The following is a 10,440-nucleotide window of genomic DNA, read 5'->3' on the forward strand; positions in this document are numbered from 1 at the left end:
TAGCCTATTATAATATTAACTGAAGTCTGGACACTGACTGTAGGCCTCCTGTAGCCTATTATAATATTAACTGAAGTCTGGACACTGACTGTAGGCCTCCTGTAGCCTATTATAATATTAACTGAAGTCTGGACACTGACTGTAGGCCTCATGTAGCCTATTATAATATTAACTGAAGTCTGGACACTGACTGTAGGCCTCATGTAGCCTATTATAATATTAACTGAAGTCTGGACACTGACTGTAGGCCTCATGTAGCCTATTATAATATTAACTGAAGTCTGGACACTGACTGTAGGCCTCCTGTAGCCTATTATAATATTAACTGAAGTCTGGACACTGACTGTAGGCCTCATGTAGCCTATTATAATATTAACTGAAGTCTGGACACTGACCGCAGGCCTCATGTAGCCTATTATAATATTAACTGAAGTCTGGACACTGACTGTAGGCCTCATGTAGCCTATTATAATATTAACTGAAGTCTGGACACTGACCGCAGGCCTCATGTAGCCTATTATAATATTAACTGAAGTCTGGACACTGACTGTAGGCCTCATGTAGCCTATTATAATATTAACTGAAGTCTGGACACTGACCGCAGGCCTCATGTAGCCTATTATAATATTAACTGAAGTCTGGACACTGACCGCAGGCCTCATGTAGCCTATTATAATATTAACTGAAGTCTGGACACTGACCGCAGGCCTCCTGTAGCCTATTATAATATTAACTGAAGTCTGGACACTGACCGCAGGCCTCATGTAGCCTATTATAATATTAACTGAAGTCTGGACACTGACTGTAGGCCTCATGTAGCCTATTATAATATTAACTGAAGTCTGGACACTGACCGCAGGCCTCATGTAGCCTATTATAATATTAACTGAAGTCTGGACACTGACTGTAGGCCTCATGTAGCCTATTATAATATTAACTGAAGTCTGGACACTGACCGCAGGCCTCATGTAGCCTATTATAATATTAACTGAAGTCTGGACACTGACCGCAGGGCCTCATGTAGCCTATTATAATATTAACTGAAGTCTGGACACTGACTGTAGGCCTCATGTAGCCTATTATAATATTAACTGAAGTCTGGACACTGACTGTAGGCCTCATGTAGCCTATTATAATATTAACTGAAGTCTGGACACTGACTGTAGGCCTCATGTAGCCTATTATAATATTAACTGAAGTCTGGACACTGACTGTAGGCCTCATGTAGCCTATTATAATATTAACTGAAGTCTGGACACTGACTGTAGGCCTCATGTAGCCTATTATAATATTAACTGAAGTCTGGACACTGACTGTAGGCCTCATGTAGCCTATTATAATATTAACTGAAGTCTGGACACTGACTGTAGGCCTCATGTAGCCTATTATAATATTAACTGAAGTCTGGACACTGACCGCAGGCCTCATGTAGCCTATTATAATATTAACTGAAGTCTGGACACTGACCGCAGGCCTCATGTAGCCTATTATAATATTAACTGAAGTCTGGACACTGACTGTATGCCTCATGTAGCCTATTATAATATTAACTGAAGTCTGGACACTGACCGCAGGCCTCATGTAGCCTATTATAATATTAACTGAAGTCTGGACACTGACTGTAGGCCTCATGTTGACTTATTATAATATTTCCTTGAAGTAACATTTCTTTCTTTCATCATCTTGAGAGAATGCGATTGCGCGCTTAGGGACCTGTTGTGTAGCCTACATGTTCAATTTCTTTCGAGCAACATAAAAGCTGACAGTATTTCATTTTCAACCACATAAAATATGAGTCCAAGACAAAACTGAAATACTATCGGAGACATGTTGGATCGTTTTCACAGCTTTTCATTTCATTTAAACCCGGTCAAACTGAAAATCTACCTGGTCCACAAATGTCCTCGCTCCGTGAGAGCAGCAGGAATGAAAGATAAAACTTGACCCGATGTCAACTAGATTGTTGATGATGCGTTGATCACTCTATTGATTTATGACATTCTGGTGAGCAAGGCTTTGTTTAGTGTTCTAGAGCATCAAGTAATGACAGAAGAAAAGCTGCATGTAGCTAATTATAGACAAGTTGACGAACAAATAGCCTACCAAAATGACGGAAAATTATAAGCAGAACAATATCTAAATCAGGCCTAACAACTATTCCCTCACCCGCTGTAGTTCAACCCTCCCCCTGAATAACGTGTGCAGGGAACCCACAGGAGCCTTTTGAAGTAATTGTTTGACAATCAGATGAAAACATCATGACCGGTTGTGTTTACGCCACGTAAAAAATGTAGGCTAATGCAATTTAAAAAGTGAAACGACATATCTGTACTACTAGGCCCATAGATATCCTATTAAATGGATAGGGATTCTATACTGTATGTCATTCTATGATAAAGGCCTGTGATCACATAGGAGGTCCCCATACCGGGAAGAAATGACATCTACTTTCAGCCCTGGTGTAATGCGTGTAGGCTTTTGTTCCAGCCAAGCACTAATACATCCCAGTCGGAGCTTGTTTTCTGTTGCCTCAACAAGTCTTAGAGAGATCTTGGACGCAGCCTGACCTTGCTCTGCCTTATCAACCCACTATCTATCTATCTAGTGTTTGTTGTCCCACAATGATAATCACATTTACATGCAGGATCAAGATGTGATTCATCTGTGTATTGATCCAGTGACATCAGAACATGGGCGGGGCCTGGGTGTGTCCTGTAAACACACTGTTTATCCCCGTGGCGCCATGAGCTGGGTGTGAATGGGACGATTTAGATTGGTCCTCTAATCACCAATAACTCCTTCCCTCTTTCCCTCTCTCCCTCTTTCATCCCCCCTCCTCTCTCTCACGCTCTCTCTCTCTCTCTCTCTCTCTGTCTCTGTCTCTGTCTCTCTCTCTCTCTCTCCCTCTCCCTCTCCCTCCCAGGGTCTGACCATCAAGCCTCTAGTGAACTGGCTCAAAGTACCTCGTGCCACCAACCGCAAGCCCACCATCAACGAGGAGATACATGAACGTGTGAGTGATTCAGTTTAATTTAATCAAATGAATGTAGTTCGAAATGAAATCAACTTCAAATTTAAGTTCATTTCAGTTCAATCTATGTTTCTGTTTTCATCACTGACGGCTCAACTACGACCAGCTCATACTGAAAAGAGCACCGTGTCACATGACCACTCAGTCGCTGTCACATTACAGGAAGAGACGTTGCGGCCTCTAAACAGAGACAGACTGACGGGAGGGACTCACAGACTGAGCTGCAGCGCCTCAACTAACTAACACACACACACACACACACACACACACACACACACACACACACACACACACACACACACACACACACACACACACACACACACACACACACACACACACACACACACACACACACACACACACACACACACACACACACACACACAAGCACACACACACACACACACACACACACACACAAGCACACACACACACACACACCTCACCCCTCCTCATCTTCTACTGAAATCTTAGCTACTCTATAACACTGTGACAGATATGAGCCGACTCCCTTCTGTAACACTGTGACAGATATGTGCCGACTCCCTTCTGTAACACTGTGTCCCATCCATAAAGGCTGGCTATTAAAGGCTAGCCGAGGGCAACACCTGCTGAGAGAGATGAGACCATATCAACACATATTGGAAAGATTGCCCTCTATCGCCCTAATAACTCTACGATGCAGAGAGAATAAATAATACCTTGGCGTTACCCTGGGCCTTCATCAGGCGTGGCATCAGATCATTACCCTGGGCCTTCATCAGGCGTGGCATCATATCATTACCCTGGGCCTTCATCAGACGTGGCATCATATCATTACCCTGGGCCTTCATCAGGTGTGGCATCATATCATTACCCTGGGCCTTCATCAGGCGTGGCATCATATCATTACCCTGGGCCTTCATCAGGCGTGGCATCATATCATTACCCTGGGCCTTCATCAGGCGTGGCATCATATCATTACCCTGGGCCTTCATCAGGCGTGGCATCATATCATTACCCTGGGCCTTCATCAGGCGTGGCATCATATCATTACCCTGGGCCTTCAACAGGCGTGGCATCATGTCATTACCCTGGGCCTTCATCAGGTGTGGCATCATATCATTACCCTGGGCCTTCATCAGGTGTGGCATCATATCATTACCCTGGGCCTTCATCAGGCGTGGCATCATATCATTACCCTGGGCCTTCATCAGGCGTGGCATCATATCATTACCCTGGGCCTTCATCAGGCGTGGCATCATATCATTACCATGGGCCTTCAACAGGTGTTGCATCATATCATTACCCTGGGCCTTCATCAGGCGTGGCTTCATATCATTACCCTGGGCCTTCATCAGGCGTGGCATCATATCATTACCCTGGGCCTTCATCAGGCGTGGCATCATATCATTACCCTGGGCCTTCATCAGGCGTGGCATCATATCATTACCCTGGGCCTTCATCAGGCGTGGCATCATATCATTACCATGGGCCTTCATCAGGCGTGGCATCATATCATTACCCTGGGCCTTCATCAGGCGTGGCATCATATCATTACCCTGGGCCTTCATCAGGAGTGGCATCATATCATTACCCTGGGCCTTCATCAGGCGTGGCATCATATCATTACCCTGGGCCTTCATCAGGCATGGCTATATCATTACCCTGGGCCTTCATCAGGTGTGGCATCATATCATTACCCTGGGCCTTCATCAGGCGTGGCATCATATCATTACCCTGGGCCTTCATCAGGCGTGGCATCATATCATTACCCTGGGCCTTCATCAGGCGTGGCATCATATCATTACCCTGGGCCTTCATCAGGCGTGGCATCATATCATTACCCTGGGCCTTCATCAGGCGTGGCATCATATCATTACCATGGGCCTTCATCAGGCGTGGCATCATATCATTACCCTGGGCCTTCATCAGGCGTGGCATCATATCATTACCCTGGGCCTTCATCAGGCGTGGCATCATATCATTACCCTGGGCCTTCATCAGGCGTGGCATCATATCATTACCCTGGGCCTTCATCAGGCGTGGCATCATATCATTACCATGGGCCTTCATCAGGCGTGGCATCATATCATTACCCTGGGCCTTCATCAGGCGTGGCATCATATCATTACCCTGGGCCTTCATCAGGTGTGGCATCATATCGTTACCCTGGGCCTTCATCAGGCATGGCATCATTACCCTGGGCCTTCATCAGGTGTGGCATCATATCATTACCCTGGGCCTTCATCAGGTGTGGCATCATATCGTTACCCTGGGCCTTCATCAGGTGTGGCATCATATCATTACCCTGGGCCTTCATCAGGTGTGCCATCATATCATTACCCTGGGCCTTCATCAGGCGTGGCATCATATCATTACCCTGGGCCTTCATCAGGCGTGGCATCATATCATTACCCTGGGCCTTCATCAGGCGTGGCATCATATCATTACCCTGGGCCTTCATCAGGCGTGGCATCATATCATTACCCTGGGCCTTCATCAGGCGTGGCATCATATCATTACCCTGGGCCTTCATCAGGTGTGGCATCATATCATTACCCTGGGCCTTCATCAGGCGTGGCATCATATCATTACCCTGGGCCTTCGTCAGGCATGGCATCATTACCCTGGGCCTTCATCAGGTGTGGCATCATATCATTACCCTGGGCCTTCATCAGGCGTGGCATCATATCATTACCCTGGGCCTTCATCAGGCGTGGCATCATATCATTACCCTGGGCCTTCATCAGGCGTGGCATCATATCATTACCCTGGGCCTTCATCAGGCGTGGCATCATATCATTACCCTGGGCCTTCATCAGGCGTGGCATCATATCATTACCCTGGGCCTTCATCAGGCGTGGCATCATATCATTACCCTGGGCCTTCATCAGGCGTGGCATCATATCATTACCATGGGCCTTCATCAGGCGTGGCATCATATCATTACCCTGGGCCTTCATCAGGCGTGGCATCATATCATTACCCTGGGCCTTCATCAGGTGTGGCATCATATCGTTACCCTGGGCCTTCATCAGGCATGGCATCATTACCCTGGGCCTTCATCAGGTGTGGCATCATATCATTACCCTGGGCCTTCATCAGGTGTGGCATCATATCGTTACCCTGGGCCTTCATCAGGTGTGGCATCATATCATTACCCTGGGCCTTCATCAGGTGTGGCATCATATCATTACCCTGGGCCTTCATCAGGCGTGGCATCATATCATTACCCTGGGCCTTCATCAGGCGTGGCATCATATCATTACCCTGGGCCTTCATCAGGCGTGGCATCATATCATTACCCTGGGCCTTCATCAGGCGTGGCATCATATCATTACCCTGGGCCTTCATCAGGCGTGGCATCATATCATTACCCTGGGCCTTCATCAGGTGTGGCATCATATCATTACCCTGGGCCTTCATCAGGCGTGGCATCATATCATTACCCTGGGCCTTCATCAGGCATGGCATCATTACCCTGGGCCTTCATCAGGTGTGGCATCATATCATTACCCTGGGCCTTCATCAGGCGTGGCATCATATCATTACCCTGGGCCTTCATCAGGCGTGGCATCATATCATTACCCTGGGCCTTCATCAGGTGTGGCATCATATCATTACCCTGGGCCTTCATCAGGTGTGGCATCATATCATTACCCTTGGCCTTCAACAGGTGTGGCATCATATCATTACCCTGGGCCTTCAACAGGTGTGGCATCATATCATTACCCTGGGCCTTCATCAGGCGTGGCATCATATCATTACCCTGGGCCTTCATCAGGCGTGGCATCATATCATTACCCTGGTTCTTCATCAGGTGTGGCATCATATCATTACCCTGGGCCTTCATCAGGCGTGGCATCATATCATTACCCTGGGCCTTCATCAGGCATGGCATCATTACCCTGGGCCTTCATCAGGTGTGGCATCATATCATTACCCTGGGCCTTCATCAGGCATGGCATCATTACCCTGGGCCTTCATCAGGTGTGGCATCATATCATTACCCTGGGCCTTCATCAGGTGTGGCATCATATCGTTACCCTGGGCCTTCATCAGGTGTGGCATCATATCATTACCCTGGGCCTTCATCAGGTGTGCCATCATATCATTACCCTGGGCCTTCATCAGGCGTGGCATCATATCATTACCCTGGGCCTTCATCAGGCGTGGCATCATATCATTACCCTGGGCCTTCATCAGGCGTGGCATCATATCATTACCCTGGGCCTTCATCAGGCGTGGCATCATATCATTACCCTGGGCCTTCATCAGGCGTGGCATCATATCATTACCCTGGGCCTTCATCAGGTGTGGCATCATATCATTACCCTGGGCCTTCATCAGGCGTGGCATCATATCATTACCCTGGGCCTTCGTCAGGCATGGCATCATTACCCTGGGCCTTCATCAGGTGTGGCATCATATCATTACCCTGGGCCTTCATCAGGCGTGGCATCATATCATTACCCTGGGCCTTCATCAGGCGTGGCATCATATCATTACCCTGGGCCTTCATCAGGCGTGGCATCATATCATTACCCTGGGCCTTCATCAGGCGTGGCATCATATCATTACCCTGGGCCTTCATCAGGCGTGGCATCATATCATTACCCTGGGCCTTCATCAGGCGTGGCATCATATCATTACCCTGGGCCTTCATCAGGCGTGGCATCATATCATTACCATGGGCCTTCATCAGGCGTGGCATCATATCATTACCCTGGGCCTTCATCAGGCGTGGCATCATATCATTACCCTGGGCCTTCATCAGGTGTGGCATCATATCGTTACCCTGGGCCTTCATCAGGCATGGCATCATTACCCTGGGCCTTCATCAGGTGTGGCATCATATCATTACCCTGGGCCTTCATCAGGCGTGGCATCATATCATTACCCTGGGCCTTCATCAGGCGTGGCATCATATCATTACCCTGGGCCTTCATCAGGCGTGGCATCATATCATTACCCTGGGCCTTCATCAGGCGTGGCATCATATCATTACCATGGGCCTTCATCAGGCGTGGCATCATATCATTACCCTGGGCCTTCATCAGGCGTGGCATCATATCATTACCCTGGGCCTTCATCAGGTGTGGCATCATATCGTTACCCTGGGCCTTCATCAGGCATGGCATCATTACCCTGGGCCTTCATCAGGTGTGGCATCATATCATTACCCTGGGCCTTCATCAGGCGTGGCATCATATCATTACCCTGGGCCTTCATCAGGCGTGGCATCATATCATTACCCTGGGCCTTCATCAGGCGTGGCATCATATCATTACCCTGGGCCTTCATCAGGCGTGGCATCATATCATTACCCTGGGCCTTCATCAGGCGTGGCATCATATCATTACCCTGGGCCTTCATCAGGCGTGGCATCATATCATTACCATGGGCCTTCATCAGGCGTGGCATCATATCATTACCCTGGGCCTTCATCAGGCGTGGCATCATATCATTACCCTGGGCCTTCATCAGGTGTGGCATCATATCGTTACCCTGGGCCTTCATCAGGCATGGCATCATTACCCTGGGCCTTCATCAGGTGTGGCATCATATCATTACCCTGGGCCTTCATCAGGTGTGGCATCATATCGTTACCCTGGGCCTTCATCAGGTGTGGCATCATATCATTACCCTGGGCCTTCATCAGGTGTGCCATCATATCATTACCCTGGGCCTTCATCAGGCGTGGCATCATATCATTACCCTGGGCCTTCATCAGGCGTGGCATCATATCATTACCCTGGGCCTTCATCAGGCGTGGCATCATATCATTACCCTGGGCCTTCATCAGGCGTGGCATCATATCATTACCCTGGGCCTTCATCAGGCGTGGCATCATATCATTACCCTGGGCCTTCATCAGGTGTGGCATCATATCATTACCCTGGGCCTTCATCAGGCGTGGCATCATATCATTACCCTGGGCCTTCGTCAGGCATGGCATCATTACCCTGGGCCTTCATCAGGTGTGGCATCATATCATTACCCTGGGCCTTCATCAGGCGTGGCATCATATCATTACCCTGGGCCTTCATCAGGCGTGGCATCATATCATTACCCTGGGCCTTCATCAGGCGTGGCATCATATCATTACCCTGGGCCTTCATCAGGCGTGGCATCATATCATTACCCTGGGCCTTCATCAGGCGTGGCATCATATCATTACCCTGGGCCTTCATCAGGCGTGGCATCATATCATTACCCTGGGCCTTCATCAGGCGTGGCATCATATCATTACCATGGGCCTTCATCAGGCGTGGCATCATATCATTACCCTGGGCCTTCATCAGGCGTGGCATCATATCATTACCCTGGGCCTTCATCAGGTGTGGCATCATATCGTTACCCTGGGCCTTCATCAGGCATGGCATCATTACCCTGGGCCTTCATCAGGTGTGGCATCATATCATTACCCTGGGCCTTCATCAGGTGTGGCATCATATCGTTACCCTGGGCCTTCATCAGGTGTGGCATCATATCATTACCCTGGGCCTTCATCAGGTGTGGCATCATATCATTACCCTGGGCCTTCATCAGGCGTGGCATCATATCATTACCCTGGGCCTTCATCAGGCGTGGCATCATATCATTACCCTGGGCCTTCATCAGGCGTGGCATCATATCATTACCCTGGGCCTTCATCAGGCGTGGCATCATATCATTACCCTGGGCCTTCATCAGGCGTGGCATCATATCATTACCCTGGGCCTTCATCAGGTGTGGCATCATATCATTACCCTGGGCCTTCATCAGGCGTGGCATCATATCATTACCCTGGGCCTTCATCAGGCATGGCATCATTACCCTGGGCCTTCATCAGGTGTGGCATCATATCATTACCCTGGGCCTTCATCAGGCGTGGCATCATATCATTACCCTGGGCCTTCATCAGGCGTGGCATCATATCATTACCCTGGGCCTTCATCAGGTGTGGCATCATATCATTACCCTGGGCCTTCATCAGGTGTGGCATCATATCATTACCCTTGGCCTTCAACAGGTGTGGCATCATATCATTACCCTGGGCCTTCAACAGGTGTGGCATCATATCATTACCCTGGGCCTTCATCAGGCGTGGCATCATATCATTACCCTGGGCCTTCATCAGGCGTGGCATCATATCATTACCCTGGGCCTTCATCAGGTGTGGCATCATATCATTACCCTGGGCCTTCATCAGGCGTGGCATCATATCATTACCCTGGGCCTTCATCAGGCATGGCATCATTACCCTGGGCCTTCATCAGGTGTGGCATCATATCATTACCCTGGGCCTTCATCAGGCATGGCATCATTACCCTGGGCCTTCATCAGGTGTGGCATCATATCATTACCCTGGGCCTTCATCAGGTGTGGCATCATATCGTTACCCTGGGCCTTCATCAGGTGTGGTATCATATCATTACCCT

At 48.7% G+C, this 10,440-nt stretch overlaps 1 protein-coding gene across 1 annotated transcript in view; it reads left to right on the forward strand.

Annotated features, from left to right (window-relative positions):
- slc9a5 (solute carrier family 9 member A5) overlaps positions 1–10,440 on the forward strand; it is a 124,564-nt gene that overhangs the window by 67,714 nt on the left and 46,410 nt on the right. The window contains exon 9 of the mRNA XM_041859576.2: positions 2,924–3,013. Coding sequence (XP_041715510.1) covers positions 2,924–3,013 — 90 coding nt within the window. The remainder of the gene's footprint in view (positions 1–2,923; positions 3,014–10,440) is intronic.

Source organism: Coregonus clupeaformis, chromosome 32 (genome assembly GCF_020615455.1).
Source record: "Coregonus clupeaformis isolate EN_2021a chromosome 32, ASM2061545v1, whole genome shotgun sequence".
NCBI lineage: Eukaryota > Metazoa > Chordata > Actinopteri > Salmoniformes > Salmonidae > Coregonus > Coregonus clupeaformis.